This window comes from Neophocaena asiaeorientalis, unplaced genomic scaffold (assembly GCF_003031525.2).
Source record: "Neophocaena asiaeorientalis asiaeorientalis breed wild unplaced genomic scaffold, Neophocaena_asiaeorientalis_V1.1 scaffold106, whole genome shotgun sequence".
Classification (NCBI taxonomy): Eukaryota; Metazoa; Chordata; class Mammalia; order Artiodactyla; family Phocoenidae; genus Neophocaena; species Neophocaena asiaeorientalis.
In genome coordinates this window covers 197,851-219,691 of record NW_020172597.1, presented here as the reverse complement: position 1 = coordinate 219,691, position 21,841 = coordinate 197,851, and the positions used below count along the sequence as shown (strand labels likewise).

The 21,841-nt window shown below is 49.6% G+C and overlaps 2 protein-coding genes across 4 annotated transcripts in view; one reads left to right on the top strand and one right to left on the bottom strand.

Moving 5' to 3' along the window:
* Positions 1 to 647: 647 nt before the first annotated feature.
* Positions 648 to 9,606, bottom strand: NCDN (neurochondrin). 2 transcript variants are annotated; one of them, XM_024738737.1, is made up of 7 exons: positions 9,520 to 9,606; positions 8,163 to 8,303; positions 6,151 to 7,119; positions 4,721 to 4,962; positions 3,950 to 4,174; positions 3,419 to 3,561; positions 648 to 2,152 (listed from the first exon to the last, which is right to left on the bottom strand). In XM_024738737.1, exons 2-7 carry the CDS (start codon positions 8,283 to 8,285, stop codon positions 1,716 to 1,718), a joined length of 2,139 nt encoding a protein of 712 aa, XP_024594505.1. In that variant the 5' UTR covers positions 8,286 to 8,303; positions 9,520 to 9,606; the 3' UTR covers positions 648 to 1,715. The 2 variants fall into 2 exon arrangements, with proteins under 2 accessions (XP_024594505.1, XP_024594504.1); XM_024738736.1 differs by lacking the exon at positions 9,520 to 9,606 and adding an exon at positions 9,179 to 9,240 and having other exon boundaries at positions 651 to 2,152.
* A 21-nt stretch (positions 9,607 to 9,627) lies between these two features.
* KIAA0319L (KIAA0319 like) overlaps positions 9,628 to 21,841 on the top strand; it is a 105,613-nt gene continuing 93,399 nt past the window's right edge. Inside the window, exons 1-2 of one of the 2 annotated variants that reach the window (XM_024738734.1) lie at positions 9,628 to 9,854; positions 13,736 to 13,902. In XM_024738734.1, the coding sequence (XP_024594502.1) occupies positions 13,764 to 13,902 (139 nt within the window). In that variant the 5' untranslated portion in view covers positions 9,628 to 9,854; positions 13,736 to 13,763. Of the gene's footprint in view, positions 9,855 to 10,001; positions 10,187 to 13,735; positions 13,903 to 21,841 lie in introns of those variants that run through there. The other variant, XM_024738735.1, reaches the window with a different exon arrangement.

The following is a 21,841-nucleotide window of genomic DNA, read 5'->3' as shown; positions in this document are numbered from 1 at the left end:
CTGGTCTGGCTCCAGACTTACAGCTTTGGTTCAGGCCTGGTGAGGCAGTGGGTACTTGGGTCCAGTCTCCACCGAAGCTCTCAGACCCTTCCCCTTCTCACTTGGCATAGAACAGAAGTAAACAAGTGGTGGCCTGAAAGTCACGTTTGGCCTCCAGCTGTTCTGTTGGGGTAGTACTGATTTAATTAAAAATATCAACATTCAAAATCAGATTTCACAGAAACACTAAGATTTCTGACTTCCCTTTAAACATTGGAGGATGTGGCAGTGCCACTTGGCCACAGTCTGCTGACGTGGAGGGGCGTAACTTCGTTTGTACACAGGAGCACAAGAGCCCCCCCAGAGGCCTCGCCACATCAACATAGGAGTGTGTCACCTGATCTGGCATTGAAGCGTGTGGGCTGAGAAGTTGGATGGCCCGCATGGAGCCTTGACTCTGGCACGTACTGGCTGTAACACCTCGAACAAATCACCTACCCCTGCTTGAGTTTCTTCACCTGGAGAATCAGGATGACGTTTGCTTCATTGGATACTTGGGAGGGCTGAATGAGATGACACTTGTGAAGTGTGTTTCGCAGGGCATGTGTGCTGCGAGCTGCTGGGGCCTGGAAGGAAGAAGGTGCAGGACAGACCACACAGGAGCCATCTTGTCACCAATGAACATTTATTGAGTGTCCACATGTGCACAGCTTTGAACTGGGCGATCACAGAACGCACTGGGGGAGGGAAGGGGAGAGGGAAGCAAGGGATCAGGTTCATAAGAAAGGTAGTCCCTGCTGGAGCCGCCAGTCGCGTCTCTCTGCAGAGAGGAATCACAAGCAGGGGTGGGAGTTAAAGCCAGGCACTAGGATGGTGATGGGGTGCAGTCACTAGGGAAACATGCGGATTCTGGGTAAGCATCCCTTCGGTTCCTGTCTCCAGCCAGGCCATATGGCACCAAGGGGACAGGGATCAGATGCTCAGGTGTCCAAGCAGGGAAAAGGGCAGGCAAAATAAATAACTCCCCAACCCTCACTGTCACTCTGCTGCAACACAACACAAAAGCTTACAGACCAGGATCCAAGGGCTCCTGGGTCCCCTCAAGGAAGCTCAGGTGGAAGGCTTCCCGACCCCCCCCCACCAGGGCTGCCTGCCCCAGGTTGCCCTGGAAGGCTGAGGCAGTTCAGACCCCGGGGTCACTGAAGTTGATAGGAAGAATTGTGATGTCAACGGCCTGAGCCTGCTCTCTGCCCAAGGGGGCCAAGGGCAAGAACCAAATGGCCAATTTAAAGGACGTGGACCTGGAAGTCCAGAGGGGCACCACAGTCTAGGGGAGCCCACGCCCTGGCCGGCAGGGCACATGGGCTGAAGCAGCCAGCTCCTGCCAGCCCTGTCCCATCTGGGGGCCTCCCTCCTGCGAGGGAGCCAGACATCGGGCACAATGACACCTAGTGCCGCCCTCCCTGCGGGCTGCTCCAACCTCCCCCGGCCGGGCAGGAACAGCCATGCTGGTTTCCAAGCCAATCCCTGCCCCTGAGCAGGCCCAGGGGGCGTGACGCAGTTCCTTACACTTGAAGGATGGGCACCATGCCCTCACCCTCGGAAAAGCCAGAAAGCTGGGATGTTTAGCGGGGGGAAGTTGGGGGAGAGGGTCCAACTTGGGGGCTTCAGGGGAGATGCCTCCTCCCTCCTTCCCTTGCCGCCCGCCCCCGGGTCTGTCCGCAGTGGATGCCCCCTCAGGGCTCTGCCAGGCATTGCTCCAGGGCGGCCATGTGGTAGTGGCTGGCCGTCTCCTCGCCTGCCTGCAGCCTCATGGCCTCCCGGCACAGCCGGTTGGCCCGTGCCAACTCAACCAGGACACCCTGATAGGCGGCTACCATTTCAGGCTTGACAGAGTTGGGGCTGACGCTGCCCAGCAGCTGGAGCAGCTCCTGTGGCCAGCGGGAGCGCAGGGCGGCGGGGGCCAGCCAGGGCAGCAGGGGCACGCAGCCTGTGAAGGCCTGCATGCCCAGGAACCAGAGCTCCTGTAGATCCGCCCAGATGCCCTCGTAGTCGGGGGACAGGGCCAGCACTGCCTGGTCTGAGCCAGGTGTGGCCCGTGCTACGTGGGATTGCGACAGGAAGAGGATGGCAGCTGCGAAGAAACCTCGGGACGCTGGTGTTCCCTGAAGAGCTGGAAGGCAAGGAGGGAGGGGGGCATGAACGAGCTGCCTCACCAGCCCCTTCCCTTCCTGGGGGGCATACTCAGGAGCCGAAGCATAGCCTGGAATCAGCCTGCCTGCGTTCAAACCCTCCCTCTGACTTCAGCGTGTGACCTTGGTTAATTCACTTTTCTGGGTCTTGTTTCTTCACTAGTAAAATGGGGCCAATAGTGCTAATCTTAGAACTCTGTGGTGAGAATGAAATGTAACTTGGGACACTGCCTCGCGGTCGGACCCTCCTGTAGCCTGAGCAGTGATGGGAGCTTCCACTGGGCCTCGTACTTTGTAGGCTGAGGAGGGTGCAGCAATTTGATTCTCAGGCCAGAAGAGGGTGCCAGAGGGGACCATGGGCTGGGGTCCAGGCTTGGCTCGCCTGCCTGCAGGGGTTCGGCCCCGGCACTGCAGATGCTTTCCCGAGGCTGTTAGGCTAACCTGGTGGCATTTGTGGGTGAACCGGCACTGTGGCTCTACTCAGGGGCTGTGGACATGCAGCCTGGATCTGAGGGAGCTCAGGGGCTAGAGGGAAGGGGGGAGCTCCTGGTCTACTGGGACGTGCTCCCCTTCCAGCTGCCAGGTACCCTACTGGGCCCCCCCCCCCACAGGGAGCAGAGGCAGCTGAGGGTACAGGCTCATTACACCCTGTTCCCAGGCATCTGTGCCGCTCCTCCAACCAGACAGATGGGGTACAGGGAACAGGCAGGGACAGAGGGACCCAAGCAGACACCCACGGCCAAAGTGGGAGACACAGAGGGCTGGCAGGGGGCTGAAGCGGATGCCCCTCCCTACCGCATGCAGCCAGAGTGAGGTGGGAGGTGGGGAAGGTAAGTACACAGGAGCACCGAAGCCTGTCACGAGGTGCGGTGCCGAGCACAGAAAAACCTCAATGGAGAAAAGTCATGTTTCTGACTCAAGGCCTGGGAGGGGGCGGCTCCACCTTGAAAACACAGAATTCAGATTCCTCGGGCTGCTGGGGATTCCAGGTGCTTAAGCCTGTGCCTCCGAGCGGGCCTGTACTTACACCCACCAGACCTTGCCTTAAAAGGCTTCAGAAGGAAGAAAACGTTATCATTTGGGGAAGAAGGGTGGGGTGGGGCGGGGGAGGGAGACGCACTTCAGAGATTTCCTTGACTGGAAAATTCTGTTCAGAATTTCAGAAAAGGATGACTTATGCCCAGAACACAGCAGGTCCACCCAGGTCTTCTGCTTCCGTCTGTTAGGACTGGGTCCCCAGGGCTTACCTGGAGAGGTGCTAAGGAGCCGGGCCATGAGGAGGCCCAGGGTGGCCACATTGGCAGCCAGAAGCAGCCTCCCCTGCTGCTGTACTAGCGCGGGCAGCGACGCCATCAGGGTGTTCATCAGAGAAGTGAAGCAGGCATCTCGCCTGGGGAGAAAGGGAGCGAAAGATGGGAGGCGGGAGATTAGTGGAGCCAGACCAAGCCCTGAGGAAACCTGGGATGCTGGGCTCCCAGCTTTACCAGGCCAGGGTTTGGCAAGAAATTAGGCAGCAGGGTGAACAGTTAACTTTGGGCCCCATCCGTGGCATCTGGGGAGCAGAGACTGGGTTATGGCTGAAGCAGGTAGACATACATGCCCAGAGGGCTTCCACATATACCAATTCCCTGTGTGGGGTGGCTCTCTCTTCCATTCTGAGACCCTTTCATTCTAACACTAATAGGAACCCATGGGCACAGGGAAGCGAAGTAGGAGACCGAGATTTGGGGCAAGTTTGAGCAGGACCCCTGCTTCCTCCAATTCCTCCCCGGCCTCACTTGATCAGCCCCGGTGCAGTGACCACAAGGTTGAGGAAGATGTGACAGCAGGTCTGCAGGCTGATCTCCACGCTGTCGGGCAGCACTGAGGTGTCATGGCCAGGGGATGTGAGTTCCCACTGCTGCAGGAAGTACTTGCACAGAAGTGAGGGGGCCCCCTCCTTGATCAGGATCTCCCGGGGCCCATCTTCGACTGTCAGGTGGCACCAGCCGGGCAGGAGGAGCCTGGGGGTGTAGAAGGGACAGATGTGTGTGGGGAGAAATGAAGGCACCAGGATTCCCTTTTGGGGGGGGCACCCCATCTAAGAGAAAGGGAAGTAGGGGAGAAGGAAAACACATCTTTGTAGGCACTGCAGAAAGAGCACAGGCCTGGGCTCAAACTTGGGCTGTGAGTGTGGGTAAATTACTTCAACCTCCTTTAGTCTCAGTTTCCTCATCCTGAAGATGTGGATGAGACTTCTGTCCTAGATTTGCTGCGTGGACCAAATGAGATCAAAATGGTAAAGGGTACAGTAGAATGCCTGGCAGGCAGCAGGTGCTCAATAGCAGTTCTCTCTTTACAGAGTAACCTGGGGTTGGCAGGTGAGACTAGGAAGCCCAGGTGTCCTGAGGGAACAACCCCTCACCCCACCCCCAACAAACAGAAATACTACCACACCTCAGGCCCCCGTCAGGAAGCCCAGCACAGCCCAGTGTGGGGAGAGGGGAGGTATCCGTGTTACTCCTTCCTTTAGCACATTCTGGCTGAACAGACCATAACTACAAACTCACCGGAGAGCATCCCCTGGCCAGGTGGGCCCCGGGGTGGTGGGGGAGATGGCCAAGGTGGCCACCTGCTGGGAGAGGTCATTGGCCTCCTCGGCCTCCTCGTAGAGGGTCTTGGCATAGCGGACGAGGAAGGGCAGCAGCTGGCAGACCTCCTTGCGCAGGGATGAGGTCTCTTCGGCCAGCCAGGCACCCAGGATCCGCACGGAAGCAAACACAAAGGGCTCCTTCTGCTTCTCTGGCCCCACCTGTTGCCAAAGGGCTCCCCTGAGATGGAGCAGGACCAGAGGACCTCCCCTGCCTGGCCAGCATGCCGGCCAGGCTAGGAATAACACAAGTGGAAGGGAATGCTGGCCTGTGAGCCCTGCAAAGGCAGGCCCTATGTACCCAGAAGCCAGCGCATGGTTGGGACACACTCAACCGGGGGCTGGCACAGAGCAGGCCCTCAGGGCATGCCTGCTGAGGGAACTGGACTTTAGACAACATGCCCCTGCACTCACTGGGACTCAGCCTCTAAAGCATCTCAAGGCTAGAAGGAGACCCACAGGTCCAAAGCTAAGAAAACACTCCCTCTACAGCGGCTCTGACCTGGGGTGGGAGGCCAGGAGAGAAGCCCCACTTTGGGCTAAATCAGAAAGAATGAGACAATGGGAGCTTGGCACGGTGTGTGGGGTATGCAGCTGGAGCAGGCTACTAAAGAGACCAGAGTGTTGGGCTTCCCTGGTGGCACAGTGGTTGAGAGTCCGCCTGCTTTTGCAGGGGACACTGTTCGTGCCCCAGTCCGGGAAGATCCCACATGCCGCGGAGCGGCTGGGCCCGTGAGCCATGGCTGCTGAGCCTGCGCGTCCGGAGCCCGTGCTCCGCAACGGGAGAGACCACAACAGTGAGAGGTCCGCGTACCGCAAAAAAAAAAAAAAAAGAGACCGGAGTGCTGAGGGAACATCTGCAGGACAGGAGAGCTGGACTGTCAGGCAGGAGGGATGTTGGGGCAGGTGATCAAATGGAGTTAGCAGACCCTCCACAGAGGACAGGAAGCAGGCAGCCCTGCTCCTTTTCCCTGTACAAGTTTGTATGTGTATGTGTGTAAGGCCATGCTGTAGACTGAACAGAACAGACTGCTTCACTTTCGTGTGTGTGGACCGGGGGGAGGGTTGTGAGTAGGAGGTTTCTGTGTTGTGTGTGTGCGTGTGTGTACTGTGATGGGAGTGCACATATGGTGTGTGGTATGGTGCTTGTGTGGAGGCTCAGGGAGGGAGAGGGAGGCTTGGCCACACACTACTCCCTGGAGTGCTGCAGGATCAGCCCTCCGTAGGTAGGTAGGAACGTCTTCTCTGTCTCCCCATATCCCAGGTTCCGGGTTTCACTTCCCCCTTTCCCTTGCCTTCTGGCTCCCCCTCCCACACTGGGCCCCCTCGGGTGGGGCACTGCACCCTCACCTGCTGCAGGTAGTGGATGACAGACCCGATGGCCTCCTTCATGACGCTCACAAGCTGCACCTTCTGTGGCTCCTTAAGCAGTGACTGCTCACAGCGGGTGCACTCCTGGATCCCCAACTCCATGAGGGCATAGCAAGCGGTCACCACATCCTCTTTCACCTCTGTGCCTGTCTCCTCCAGTGCCAGCCGCACCTCCACGCATGCCAGATTCACCAGCAGGGCCAGGAATTTGCTCCCGGAGTTGCCCGCTGGGATCCAGTCGGAGCCGCAGGCGTGCGCCAGGCGGGCTGCCAGCTTCAGTGCTGGGTTGCGCTGCCAGGAGCTCAGCTTGCTGCCCAGGATCCGTGCCAGCCCGGCCTGCAGATCCCGGAGGCATTCAGAGGGCACAGTTGTTGGGGGCAGAAAGAGGGGCAGCAGCTGGCAGAGCTCAAACTTGCTGGCATCCTCGGCTTTCTGGAAATCTTCGCTGAGGCCCCGCAAAACAGCCAGCAGGTCAGGCTCCCCCTCTTTCCAGCACTGTGTCTCAGCAGCGGCCAACAGCCCCACCAGGAGTGCCAGGGCCTGGTCAAAGCCATAACCATGCCCCAGGTATGCCTGACACAGGGCAGACACGGTGCCACCGGCAATGAGGTGTCGGGGCCCACGAGGTGTGCCTGCCACAGCTGTCAGGCACTGGTAGGTGTCATCAATCATGGAACGGCGGGCAGCATCGTCAGGGTCCCCCCGGGCTGTGAGGAAGGTGCTAAGGATGGGGATCTTGTTCAGGACCTGGGGATGGGCAGCTAGTTCAGGGTCACTGCAGAAGCAGGCCAGCAGGGCCACACCCAAAGCCCGGAGAACATGGTCAGGGCAGCCATCCGGTGCCTCCTTGGTAGTCAGGAGACGATTGGGGAAGGTGAAGCCGACAGCATCAAAGATCCGCCGCCTAGTTTTGGCATCGATGTCACCTGCTTTGACTGCCTTGGTCACCTAAGGGAGGTATATGCTATCAGCAGGATGAAAGGAAGGGGTGGCAAAGACTGTCCCCTGCACTCTGGGGGTTGACCATTAGCAGGACTAGGTTATATAACAAGATTCACTCTGGGGTCAGGAGGTCTCCCAGAGATCACTTCATCCAGCTCCTTCCTTCTCCCCAGAGGCAGACAGGTGTGACCTCTGGGATCCCTCATCTGTGATCCCTGTGGAAGGGAGGTCAGGTCCTCCTCAACTACTCACTCTACTGTTTCATTACCTGGTTAGTTGGGAAGTTCTTCCTGATGTCTAAGCTAAATTCTTCCCGATGTCCAACACATCCTGAGTTGGAAGAGGCTTAGAACTCAGTGTTTAAAATTCTCCAAGGATTTGGGGTCCCTCCCTAATTGCTCTCTCCAGAGAAGTCTCTGATCCACTCCCGCCACCTTCTCAGGGGAAATGGCTCCTGGGTCTCGCCGCTCTGCCTGTCAAAACATTTCCCCTTACATTTCACCTAAACACCTCCTCTGCTGCAGTGTGTCCCTTCACCCCCCCCCCACCCCTTCCCAGCACTGCAGCTCCTGTTCTGCTGTCCCCAGCTTGGGTTCCTCCAGGGCTAAGCCCCGAACCAGATTCTTCACCCGCAACCTACATACGCATCCTGGCCATCCCCTAGGACCCCTTCCCAGTCACTTCCAGTCTGCTACGCTCTCCACCTCCAGAACAAACATCCCCAGCCCTCAGGTATTCTGCACTAGTTACTACCTGCTGCTGCAACCCTATGAGTCAGCTCCCATCTGCTCTGGGACGCCCCAGAGAGCAGACCCACTCAGCTTCCTCCAAGGCTCCTAGGGCCACAAGCTTTATTCACCCCCATTCTCCCCTTTGCTCCCATACGCAGGGGAGCAAAAATGAGTCCACAGGTAGGTGCCTTGGGCCTTCTTTGGTGCCTCCACGGTTACCAACACCACCTATATATCCTTGGGGACTTGTTGACCCCATTCCTAGGGAGCCCAACCACCCAGCCCTTCCCACCTCCCAACTGTCAGTCAGTTCCTTACTAGCAGCAGGGCTGCAAACTGCTCGCTGTCATTCTTGGCCTCACGGAGGGCTCCCAGGTAGCGCTCCAGGGTGGGGTTTCGGCCCTCTGCCTGGTTCAGAGCTGGCTCACAATCCGAGGCCATGATGCCCGCCTTGCCCAACTGTGAACACAAGAGGGACTGAGCATCCCTCTGCAGAGGAGGGGTGGGAGTGGAGGAGGGAGTGGAGGAGGGAGGGAGGGAGGGATTAGCACAGAGGGAGGGGAGGATCAGAAGGGATGGACTCCTCAGGACTGACCTCCCTTGGGGGAGCCCCTTTAAGGGGCTGGACCCTCAAGTCCTTAGGGGTGAAGAAGGGACCCTGGTCCAAGGTCACCTCCGGAAAGTGGGAAAGAAGGACCATGCATCCTGCTGCTCAGCTGGACAGCTCTCCTCACCAGTCTCCTGGGGGTGGGAGGGGGCTGGCCCCACTGCTCAGCTGCTCCCTGGCACCAGAGGCCAGGTTTTGTTTCCCTCCACCAGGCGTACAGGGAGGGAGTGGTGAGGACAGACAGGGAGGAATGGAGACATACACGGGTGAAGTTCGATTATCCGGACTCAGGCTGGCATGAGGGAAAAGGGCATCCTAGGTTTCCTTTCCCCTCCCTTCTTCAGGAGAGACAGGAGACAAGCTTCAGCAGAAGGGAGGAAGCAAGGTGCTAACCAGGGAAAGCTCAGAGGGCCCTCTGGAGACCCCATCCCTCCAGCCAGGGCTCTCAGTCGCCCCCGCAGGCTCCGTGCCTCCTCTCCTTTCCCTCCCTCGGGCAGAAGCTGCAGCAGCGGAGCAGCAGAAGCAGCAGCAGAATTAACCCCTTGCGCTCCCTCTCCTCACCCTCCCCGCCCGGCTACCAGCCTGTGGACGCCGGCAGGGGCTGGAGAAGCAAGAAGGGGTCCCGGGTAGCTCCCAGGACAACGGAGACTCCAAAAGCCGGATAATCGAAGAGGGGCAGCTGAGATGGGGAGATGAGAAGGGAAGGAGGGTTCCTGACGGTCACCACCTGTCCCGCCGCAGCCAGGTCACAACACGACATTGATGAAGTCACGACAGGGCGGCGATGAGATCACACTTCACGATGGCGCGGTTATGTCACGGAGAGATCACGGCAAAACCACGACATGGGACAGCCCCCAAAGATGACAGAGCAAATTTTTAAAGAATATATAGCTATATATTGAGAAGGGCTGTGGCAAAATGGAGTCTCGACAAGGCACGATGATGTCGCGATATGGCGCGATGGAGTCGCGATAGGGTCCCCGGGGTGTGTCGGCATCGATAGGCGCCGGCTCGAAGTGGCCCCGGTTGGGATGTAAGGGAGGGCTTGAAGGGGGCTGAGCTCACCAGGCTGCGGCCCCGAGCGGCGAAGTCTTCTCCGAGCGCGGTGCTCCGGGAGCCTGGGGCCGCTGCTCACGCCGCGTTGCCCACTCCCGGCTCCAGGCTGCTGCAGCTCCACCCCCACCCCCGCAGCGCTCTCGGCCAATCCGCGACGGCCTCACTCCAGGCTCTAGCCAATGGCACAGCTGGGCGCTAAGCCGTAGGGGCTGCTGCCGTTGCCGCCATCTTGCTTGTGGGTATTGCCAGAGTCTGGGGCCTGGGCCTCGCGCAGGGCGGGCGAAGGTGCAGACCGCTTCTGGAGAGCGGGAGGCGACAGCCTGGGGACGCAGGTTCCTTCGCTCGTGCGTAGTTCTACTCCCCAGCACTACCCCTCCTCCCCCTCGGGCTCGCGGCTGGAATTGAGCTTCCGGGGGGACAGGAGGGCTTGTTTAGCATCAAGAGTGTGTTTCCGGGTTGAGTCCGGGAGGTGGGAGGGGGCGGCGTTTCCGGCCGCCGTCGCTGTCCAGGGAGGCTGAGGCCAGAGTGAGCTGTCCGGGTGGGGAACCCGCATTGCCTTCTTCCTTTTCCTCCTCCCCCGGGTGAGGGGAGCGAAGGTTGGGGCCCCGACCCCATGGACCTGGAGGAGGCGGAGGCCGCCGAGAGCCGGGGCCTCGCTTTGTGGCCTTGAGCCCCGGTAGGTGGCCGGGGGCGGCTGGCTGCCGGGCCGAGTACCACGAGCTCAGGGGAGGGGCAAGTGGGACGGGCTGTTTCTGGGGGTGCGCTGGCCGGGTGTTGGGACCCGGAGGTGGCGCTCCTGGCCCGGCTAGGGCAGCCAGCTGCTTCTGGCTTTGTAGGTGCGGAGCTCGAGTCTCAGGCTGAACCCCGCTTCTTTCGGGCCCGGGCCTGGTCTTGCGGCTCCCTCCATCCCCAGACAGACAGACCAGCCGGGAGACGCTGCTGGCCTTCTTCCTCTCTACCCGCTAGCTTCAGTCTCTGGTGTTTGTTCTACCCACCAGGACAGCAAGTTGATGCTGAATAAGGGGGGCGGGGCTGAGCACTACGTGTAAATTACGATGCGAAACCTGCCTTATTCAGGACTTGGAAATTATGCCCTACCGAGGGGTCCTGTGGTGGCTGCAGTGAGCACAAAGGTGAAATAAAGGAAGTCAAGAGAAAAGACCTCAGGCGAGATTCCAGGAAAGCTTTGCTTTCTTTCCTCTCACCGTGGTTGTGCGCAATCGAAGATAGATGCAGTTGGTGAAGAGTATTAGCTGACTCTCCTTGTGCTTTCTTATCTGATGAACAGACTGGAAGCTAGGAACAAATTGGAAACACGACCTCCCAGAACAATCTGTTCATTTTTCCAGCTATTTGGAAAACAGTGTCTACAAATATAAGCAAAGCTATTCATGGCAGTCTGTTCTGTAACTTTCCCAAATATCTGAGACTTTTTTTTTTTTAAGAGCTTTATTCTTAATTACTCATACCAGCTGAATAGGCTGTTTCAGACTTGCTCTGTCGTTGTTCAAACATATCTTATCTCTGGGTACATAAATGGAGTTCCACATATGTAGCTGACAGACTGAACTATGATACATTCCCCCATCAACCTGAAGCATTAAGTAAACATTACCCCCTGCGCTGTCTGAACAGCTGCTGTAACAGAGAGTGCTTTTATTTCGGGTGTACTTGTAACGCCCTAAATGCCAGAACTCTTGCAAGCTTTTCTAGATTTTCATTTGTCAAGTATTGTGGAGGTGTGTGTTCTCTCCCTGGGCTGTTTCCCTTTGATTCTGTAACAAGCCATTTGGATCTTGGTGGTGTTCCTGCCTCTGGTCAGCAAGCCTTTGGACCCTAGCAGTGATTTGTGCCCTTAGGCAATTGTAGGTTTCAGAGGAATGACTGGTTGGGAGTTCACATGAAAATAACTGCCTCTCTCATGCATGGTTTGTGAGACATTGCCCTTCTAATCAGCTTGCTAATCCAGTGGTGTTTATTACTCCCATTTCAAAACCTATTCATTTCTTTTATGCTTCTATCGCCCACCTGCCACACAATTGATGACAGGTGTTGAGTCACCTTGAATTTAAAATCCTTTTGTGGTAGGCAGAAATGTGTTGGGTAAGATTCATATGCACACACGTGCACACACACGCACACATGCACACTCATTCATTCCATCTTGGGAGGCTGGAAAAGTTGCAGGATATACTTTCTAACTTAGGCTCCATTTCATAATCTTTTGAGCATGTGTCTGACCTGCACACTTCCTTTCTGCCCCCTGCTCCCTAACATACAATGACAAACCGCTAGAAATAGGAATGGATGGAAGTGAATGAGAAAGATGAAGTCCTTCAGATGCTTAAGGCTCAGTGAAAGCTTTTTCTTGGGTGGGCTTTGCCTTAGTTTTGCAGTTCTGTGTGTGTTTGTCTATTTCCTGGTGTTAATCAGTATTGATATCCAACCCATACAGTGCTGGCTGGGGCTGGGGTTGTCAGTCTGTGCCATTTTCCAGATGTGCATGACAGGTGCATATTTAGGACAGAAGATTTTTATTTTTACTTATTTACTTTTGGCTGCCTTAGGTCTTCGTTGCTGCGCGCGGGCTTTTTCTAGTTGCGGTGAGCAGGGGGGCTAGCCTTCATTGCAGTGCGTGGGCTTCTCATTGCGGTGGCTTCTCTTGCTGTGGAGCACGTGCTCTAGGCACGGGCTTCAGTAATTGTGGCATGCAGGCTCAGTAGTTGTGGTGCACAGGCTTAGTTGCTCCACGGCATGTGGGATCTTCCTGGACCAGGGCTCGAACCCGAGTCCCCTGCATTGGCAGGCGGATTCTTAACCACTGTGTGGCCAGGGAAGTCCGGGACAGAAGATTTTTTTTTTTTTAAACATTTGTGAGGAAATTGCGGCTTAAGTTTTTTTTTTAATAAATTTATTTACTTATCTATTTTTGCTGTGTTTCTGTGCGAGGGCTTTCTCTAGGTGCAGCGAGCGGGGGCCACTCTTCATCGCGGTGCGCGGGCCTCTCACTATCGTGGCCTCTCTTGTTGCGGAGCACAGGCTCCAGGCGCACAGGCTCAGTAGTTGTGGTGCACAGGCTTAGTTGCTCCACGGCATGTGGGATCTTCCTGGACCAGGGCTCGAACCCGAGTCCCCTGCATTGGCAGGTGGATTCTGAACCACTGCACCACCAGGGAAGCCCGGGACAGAAGATTTTTAAATTGCTTCTTCAGAACTCAGTCAATCCTCGTAATACTGCCAAGGTTTATATAATAATTTATACAATATAGGGAAGTTGTGTAAGAGAGAAGAAACTGATGGAAAGTCATTTTTTCTTCTTGAAGGGACCTAAATCATTTGGTCTTTAGATTATGGAGTAGCCAGCACAATGCCTAGTACAAAATAGGGGCTGTGTAAATCCTTGTTGAATGGCTATATGAATTTAAGTCAGGAATTGCTAATGATTCTAAGGATCAGGAAGGTGACATCAAAGTGTAAACTGGATAGAATTTAAAGATAAGAGTGGTGGGGACAGTAGCAAACTGGAGAGTGCATGCCCTGCCTAAAGACAATCACATTAAAATTTTTAAAAAACATGGCTAGAAAAGCCTTCAGATTAGTTTACCTCTGATGCTCTAAACTCTTCTTTTCATGGGTAAGAAAGCGTATTTGTATTGGGCTTCCCTGGTGGCACAGTGGTTGAGAGTCCGCCTGCCAATGCAGGGAACATGGGTTCGTGTCCCGGTCCGTGAAGATCCCACATGCCGCAGAACGGCTAGGCCTATGAGCCATGGCCGCTGAGCCTGCGCGTCTGGAGCCTGTGCTCCGCAACGGGAGAGGCCACAACAGTGAGAGGCCCGCGTACCGCAAAAAAAAAAAAAAAGAAAGCGTATTTGTATAAAGTCACAAAGCTGTTAGTAGCAGAACTGGAACTGAAGTTCAGATCTTTTTTTTCAGTCTGGTATGCTTTCCATTGTTCCACACAGATGATGTTAGATTAGAAAATATGGAATATAAAGTGTGTCAGTTTTACAGTGGATTCATTTCATATCCCTGGCTATGTTTTTATCCTGATAATTATAGGCTATGCCAAAGCTCAGCTTTGAAATTTATAGGCAGGTATGAGCAGTGAAAGACAAACTTGAAAATTCCCTTCTCCCTAATCTGTCACACTCTCTAGCACTCTGCATTTCGAGGAATCAATTATTAATTACTTGGCATATAATTTCTTTTTCTGTCTTTCTAGTGGACTGGTTCTGCCTGTCTGGAAGGCCATGGAGAAGCTGGGAATCAAGCCAAGCCGTGCTTCTTGGATTTTATCAGGATTTTGTTGGCAGACATCTGTGAAGTGGTTGAAAAGCTTGTACCTGTTTTATATTTGCTTCTGCTTCAGTGCTCTGTGGCTGTCAACAGGTACCATTTTCTTTATATATTTAAGATTTTTTAAAAAGCGTACTCGGTGTGAGTCTTTCAGTTCATTTTAAAGACTAGTAGGAGCCAGAAAAGCAACCTGCTAATTGACAGAAGTGGTCATCCTTTAGGTGGACACTTAGTTTGTTGGGTTTATTTGTCTGTTTTGTTTTAAACCAAAATTTAAATTGGGTTCTTTCTCTGTCTTTTTTTTTTTGGCCGCTGCCACTCAGCATGTGGGATCCTTAGTTCCCCCACCAGGGATTGAATCCGTGCCCCATGCAGTGGAAGCATGGAGTCTTAACCACTGGACCGCCAGGGAAGTCCCTGGGTTATTTCTCATAAAGGAGGATTGGCATGATCATTTTGAGATTTGATGAAGATGTAATGAAAAGAAAAAGGTTTCAAAGTTAGAAGGACCTGGGTCCTGGAGCTGGATGTTTCTTTCCACTTAATGACTATAAAACATTGAGCAAGTTACCTATTGTCTGTAAGGAAACATAAGATCTACCTCATAACTTGACTTAAAACATAATATAATTAAAGCGTGTAGTACAATTCTCTGAACATAAGTGATACTTGGCTTTCTTTCCTTTCCTGAAGGAATCTACACTCTATACTTAGAGGGAGAATGTGTTCCTTGCTTCTTCCGTAGAATGGGGTTATGCTGATAGATTTTATAAAGTATGCTTTCCTCCTAGAGATTATTTCACCAGTCTGTTACCTCTTGCCAGGAAAAAGTGCCAAAAAGGCTAAATCTCAAAGAATATCCTTTTTTTCTGTCTTTTTTTTTTCCTTTTCATTCTTTTGTTGACATTGTACCTTTCAGAGTATGAAATGTGAGGAAACAGCAATTTGAGAATGACTTCTCAGTATGTTGCCGTTCTGGGCAATGACCAAAAGACTTCTGTTGTAGAGCCCACTGTCTGGGACAACTAATCCGTCTTTTGCCCCCATAATTAGAAAAGTTTCTGTTGCTTTCCAAAAGGAGTTGGTGGCCATGATCTTGAGAATCAAGTAATTACTGTATTTAACAATTTCAGTAACATCAGCTTTGGGGTTTTTGTTGTTTTGCGGTGGTGGTTGATGATTGCATAATTATAGCAGTGGAAATTGCAGTTGACAGAAAGCTGACCTAAATGTTTTTTACCCAGATGATGCTTTGCTGGGACAGCTAACTATTTCAAGCCAACATTTTATGTAAGATCATTTGAATTAAATAAGTAACTGATTTAGCACCATCAGAGTACCCACACTTTTTGAAGTTCACCTACCACATACCAGACCCCTGGCTGTAAACATTACATGTTCCATTTAATCTTATGATAACCAGAAAACAGATAGTTTTATTTTGTAGTTAGGAAATTGAGGCCCAGGGAGGCAAAATGACTTGACCAAGGTCATACAGCAAGAACATGACAGAGCCAGGAATCTAAATGCAGCTTTTTCTACTCTAGAGCTCACGCTTTTTTTCTTCTGCTATGCTGCCTTCCAACCGCAGGTGATCTTTTGGAGGACCAAAGACAGTTTTTTTGCCCTGAACGAGGATGAGCTTGTTATTTGAGGGATTCTGAGTATAGGGGAGGAAGAAGCATTGCTGAGAGCTTCTGTATTTGCAAGCTAGTTGGTTAAACATGGCACTGTGGTCTCACTGGGCTATTCTTTAGTATCCCTTGAGCCTGGTGCTTCAAGACAGCACCCTAAGGAACAGATTGAGTATAAAGGTGCAAAGGTGGTATTGGTAGGAGTGGTTATGATGGGAATTAGATTGTACCAGTTCCATTTTGGAAAAGTTTGGAGCTTTTATCATGGAAGAACCAAGAGCCATATGTGTTCAAACTGAGGGAACATGCAAGCAATACATGACAGACAGATTTTTTTATGTATTTTAATTTATCAGAGCTCTTTTACATCAATTTTTAAAAAAACACAGTGTCCTAATAGCAAAAATGAATGAGACATAAGCAGAGTATCATAAGAAATTAAAATTTATAAAGCATTAAAAAAAATGTTCATTCTCATTACTAACTGAAGAGCTGCAGATTAAGATGAGAAATCCTTTTTAACCTATCATATTGATGAAAATCAAAGTAAAAATATCTAGTGCTGCCAATAGTCCTCCTATTGTGCTGGAGAGTTTGAACAGAGAACTTTCTGGCATAAATCAAGATCCTTAAAAAGTTCATATTCTTTGACTTAGTAATTCCCCCTTTAGGAATTTACCTCAAGGACATATTTAGATGGTTGTGAATGAGAGCAGTCATCAACACTTATTTATTCTGTGTTGCAAAACGTTGCTACAACCTGCCCCACAATAGGAGTGGTGAGATTATGGCATGTCCACACGGTGGAATATTACCTGACTTAAAAATTCACATTTTAAATAAATAAAACAAAAAAGGACAAAATAAAAAAATGAAAGAAAAAAAATAAAAAACAAAAACAAAAAAAAAAAAATTCACATTTTAGAAGAACAAGTACATGGGAAATGCTCCTAATGTTAAGCATGAAAAAGCACGATATACAGTTGCATATTCATATTCAAAATTGGTGTCAATTTTGTGAAAAGAAAAAAATATTTTTATGTAATAGAAGGTCTGAAACAAGATATATAACTAAATGTTTATATATTTTTTGAGTAGTGGAATTATTATCTTTTTATACTTTTCTGTGTTTTCCAGGGTACATGTTAACTCTTTTTATAAGTGGGGGGGTAAAACCTATCTGAAGAAGCAACAACAAAACAACAGCAGCAAAAACCTATTGTTGGTAGCCTGAGTCAGTATTTATCTACTCATGAATTTGTTTAGTTTTTATCTGAGCTCTTACGTTTTCCCTGATAAAATACATTCTTGATTGTTTGCTGTTGTCTTTAGCTCATGGATTATAGAAATTATTCCTGAAAAACTAAACAAAGCAGCTCTCCAATTATCCCCATTCCTGTTTATCACTTAGCAGTTTCTCCATCTTTGGGAGAGCCCCAGGTACCCACTGACTTATGTATAGTGGGCTTATTTTTTATTTCAGCTTTGGGTTCAGTGCTGGAGCCCACTGCTAGGAAGCAGTGATTACAATTTGATAAAAGATGCTCTGTGTTTTCCTTTTGAGCCATTGAATTACTATTTTTTTGTCTAACGTTATTGTTACATGGCTTAAAATAGCATTTTGGACCTGGGGATTATCAGTATCTGGAGAAAAACATGAAGTGACCCCAAGAATTTGGAAATTCCTCTTATAGATTGTCAGCTTCTTGAGAGCAGAGATTTTGCCTGTTGCTCACGCCAGCTATTTCTAGCAAGTACCAAGGGCTTGACCTATAGTAGATGCACCATAAAAATATTTGTTGACTGAATAATAATTTAGCAATAAGGGAATTGTCCTTTGAGAAACAACAACAATCTATCAACAATTTAATCAACAATAATTTAATAATTTAAATAAATATTTAAATAATTTAAATAAATAATAATTTAATAAAACAATAATTTAATCAACAATTAAAATCAACACAATCTATCATTTGAGAGTTAAAGCTTAAAATGAACACAATCGAGGTAAGGGTATGTAGAGGCACTTTAAAGAGACATAATGCCTTTGAGAACAACAAGATCTGATTAAAATATTCACAAATATTTTAACATCTAAAGAAAGAATGTGTGCATCTGAAGAGTTATATATGGCGCATGCACAGGAGAGGGCCGGAACCAGCATTGGAAACCTAAACCAAGGAGGGTCATTGAGGCTGATGTACTCCAGAAGCTAACAATTGGCTATGAAAACTTTTATTGTTATTCCCTTACTTCTGGGAAGTAGATTACAGAGTTAGTTAATAAGTATTTTGAGTACAGAGAAAAAGAATCCAATTCAGAACCAATTTTTGAGAACTTATTAGGAGTTTGGTCCTGGGCTAAGCATGAGGGTAATAAAGATGAGTACAGGGCTTCCCTGGTGGCGCAGTGGTTGGGAGTCCGCCTGCTGATGCAGGGGCCGTGGGTTCGTGCCCCGGTCCGGGAAGATCCCACATGCTAGGCCTGTGAGCCATGGCCGCTGGGCCTGCGCGTCCGGAGCCTGTGCTCCGTGGCAGGAGAGGCCACAGCGGTGAGAGGCCCGTGTACCGCAAAAAAAATAAAAATTAAAAATAAAATAAAATAAAGATGAGTACAACACAATTCCTGCCCTGGAAGAACTCCCAGTTTAATGAGGGAGATAGATGTATAAATACTATGGTGTGGTAAGTGAAAAGACAGAGGGATACCATGCCCTGAGTGCTACTGCAACCAGAGAAGCATTTAGCTTAGAGATGAAGGGGGAGAACTGAAGAATTCTCTCCAGAGAAACTGATGCCTGACCAGAAATTTGAAGGTTGAATTTGAAGGATTCGAAGGGTATTCCCAGGCAATGGGATTGCAAGAGCAAAAGCACAAAATTATGAAACAGCTTTTGGTAAATAAAGGAAACTCTATACGCAGTTTAGTGCTGCTGAAATGCAAAGAGCAAAGCTGGAATGGCAACTCCTGAAGAGGCAGATGGTGGCCAGGTGATGAAGGATCTTGTATGCCATGGAAAGAAGCTTTGATTTTAATCTTTTAAGGCAGATGGTCTACAAATTTTCTTGATTATGTACTTATATCCATAAAAAATGTTGAAGATGTGCCCCAGTTTTTGTTTGTTTATACATTATAATCAGCACCTTTGTACTAATGTCTTATGTTTATGAGAGATGCCCAAAACAAATATAAATAGTTTTAATATTTTCTTTTCATATCCCAATGATTTGTTTTGTGCACTTCTGGTAAGCAAAAACTCTACTTTGGAGAGAATTGCCTTAGGAAATTGGGAGCTAGTGAAAACTTTAAGCAGAAGAATAATACCGGTAAATTTCTAGAACATTTTTGCTGGAATATGAAAGAATGGTAATGGTGGGGATGGGACAAAGATGGAAAGGGGAGGGAGGTCAGGGCTAGAGGTAAGGATATCTGTTAGAAAGCTAATGAAATAGTAGTCCAGGAGAAAATTGATGAGGCTCTGTGTCTTCAAGGAACCTCTCTCTCACTGGAGAGAGTAATTTTACTCAATGCAAATCAGTAGATTTAGGGGTAAGTAGATGGGTAGAATTTAGGAGTTCTGTAGTAAGAGATTAGATGAAGTTATTTATTTTTTTAATTGAGATGTAATACCACGATTTAATTCCAGAACAGTTTACTCACCTCCTAAAAGAAACCTCATACCCATCAGCAGTCATTCCCTCTTTCTCCCTCCCCTAGCTTCTGGAAACCACTAAGCTACTTTTTTTTTTTTTTTTAATATGAATTAGTTCCTCAAAGTTGTTTATTAATTAATTAATTTATTTTTGATGTGTTGGGTCTTCATTTCTGTGCTAGGGCTTTCTCTAGTTGTGGCAAGTGGGGGCCACTCTTCATCGCGGTGCGTGGGCCTCTCACTATCGCGGCCTCTCTTGTTGCGGAGCACAGGCTCCAGACGTCTGTGCAGGCTCGGTAGTTGTGGCTCACGGGCCTAGTTGCTCTGCGGCATGTGGGATCCTCCCAGGCCAGGGCTCAAACCCGTGTCCCCTGCATTAGCAGGCAGATTCCCAACCGCTGTGCCACCAGAGAAGCCCCACTAAGCTACTTTTGGACTCTATGGATTTGCCTATTCTGGACATTTAATATAAATGAATTCATACAATATGTGGCCTTTTATGTCTAGCTGCTTTCACTTAGGGTAATGTTTTCAAGATTCATTCATGTTGTAACATATATCAGTACTTCATTCCTTTTCATAGCTGAATAATATTTCATTGTATCTATACCTAGGAGTGGAATTGCTGGATCATATGGTAACTCTTTGTTTAACTTTTTGTTTGCTACAGCTGCTGCACCGTTTTACATTTCCACCAGCAATGTATTAGGGTTCCAATTTCTCCATGTCCTCACCAACACTTGTTACTGTCTGTGTTTTGATTGTCATAGAGGAGGTTGTTGAAGGTTAGAAGAATCAGGGAAGGCTTCGTGAAGGAAATGGAACTTGGCTTGGGCCTAATACATATCCACTTTGCAGACAGACAAACTGATACAATTAGAAACAAGGACTGGTCAAATAACCATATGGGTACAGATTATTTATTTGTTGTATTTTTATTATTATTGCTTATTCATTCAACAAATATTTATTGAGCCAGGCACTGTTCTTTGTGAGGGACCTCTAGCCAGGTTCCTGGCTTAGCCTTCCCAGTCAGGGAAGCTTTCTGAATGAGCAGACCACATTTGCTGTCTCTATTCTCCCACCTCTGTCCTCTTCTGAATCCAGTGAGGTGTGGCTTCTGCCTAAACCTTGGCTTTTACCAAGGTAACCAGTGACTTCCCTAGCTTGACACCTTTACTTTTTACCTTACTTAACATCTCTGCTGCATTTGACACCTTTGACTACTTTCTTGATACCCTTTCCTCAGTTGCCTTAAGTTACAGCATGCTTTTCTTTGCTCTCCCTTACAGCTGATGCATCGCACTTTCTAATTCTTCCCACACTTCCTTCTCAGCTTGTCCCTTAAATGTTTTGTTCTTCAGGGTTCTGTTTCTACCCTTTCTTGTCTCACACTTGTGCGCTCTCCCTGGGCAATCTCATTCTTTCCCATAATTGTAACCTGTGTGCTCACTACTCCCAAGTCTATATGTGTTCAATTCACTTCTCTCCTGGGCCCCAGACCACATAGCCACCTGTATGTCACACATCTCCAACTGGATGTCTCCCAGCTACCTCCAACTTAATATATCAAGACTGAACTCACGATCTTTTACCCCTCTTCCTCCTTTATTCCCTGTAGCGGTGCGAAGATCACCTCTACTCGTATACTTAGGTAGAAATCCCTGAAGCATCCTATACTCCTTTTTCTCTTCCACATTCAAATTGCTTTTCATAGAGTGCCATTTCATGTTTCCACAGAGTACTCCATTCCTCTGCCTATGTCATTACCATTCTCTCTGATGTATTCTTTTCTTTGGCAGGTGGATTCTTAACCACTGTGCCAACAGGGAAGTCCCTGCCTGATGTTTTCTGATTCAGGTCAACATAAGCTCCTTTCTGGTGCTTTCCCTGAAGCCTTGATTTGAACTTGTTCTTTAGTGTTCTCATAGCGTCTATATATTTCTCTATTATTATGCCGTATTATACTGTGTTGGTTTTAGGCTTTGTGAGGAGAGGTTCAGAGTAGGTTTTGCCCTAGAATGTGGTCTTTCCTCCTGAAGGCCTTTCTAGTGTCTGCTGGTCTGTGTTGTTAATGTGATTTCTTCACTTTGGCAGAGCAGGAATTCTAAAATGCTCCTACCTCCTACCCCAGCACTGCTTGACCTCTAGTGATCCTGTCTCCTTCTCATCGATGTAACATCTAGTATATGACAAACCTGTGCCTTTATGTCCTAGCCCTGAGCCTTTTGGGATCTGCTCTTTTCACAGCTCCTTCTCCAGTGTCCTGCCACTCAAATTCTAGCCAGATTCAGATCTCTGCTCCTTGGGCTTGGTGAGAACCCTCTGTTCTGTTTGGGGTCCAGCTTTCTGTGCTGTGGTTGAGAAGCTGTCCCTTAAAAGAGAACTGGGCAATTATGGGGCTCACTTCAAGTTTCCCTTCTCTCAGAGATTGTAATCTTGCACTGACTATTATATTCTTATGGAAAACAGTTGTCTTAAGTATTCTATCCAGTTTCGTAGTCATTTATGGTAGATTGTGAGTCTGGTACCAGTTCCATCATGGCTGGGAGCAGAAGTCTGCTATGATTATTTGCTTATGTGTCTACTTCATGAAACTGTTTTACTCATAGTTACATACCTAACATATAGCATGTAGTAGGTAGCAATAAAGGTTTGTTGGGTTAACCTGAAGATAATGCTAGAAATAGGACCACCTTGGAATATACATGTTAAGGAGAATCAATCTTTCATACTCTGTTTT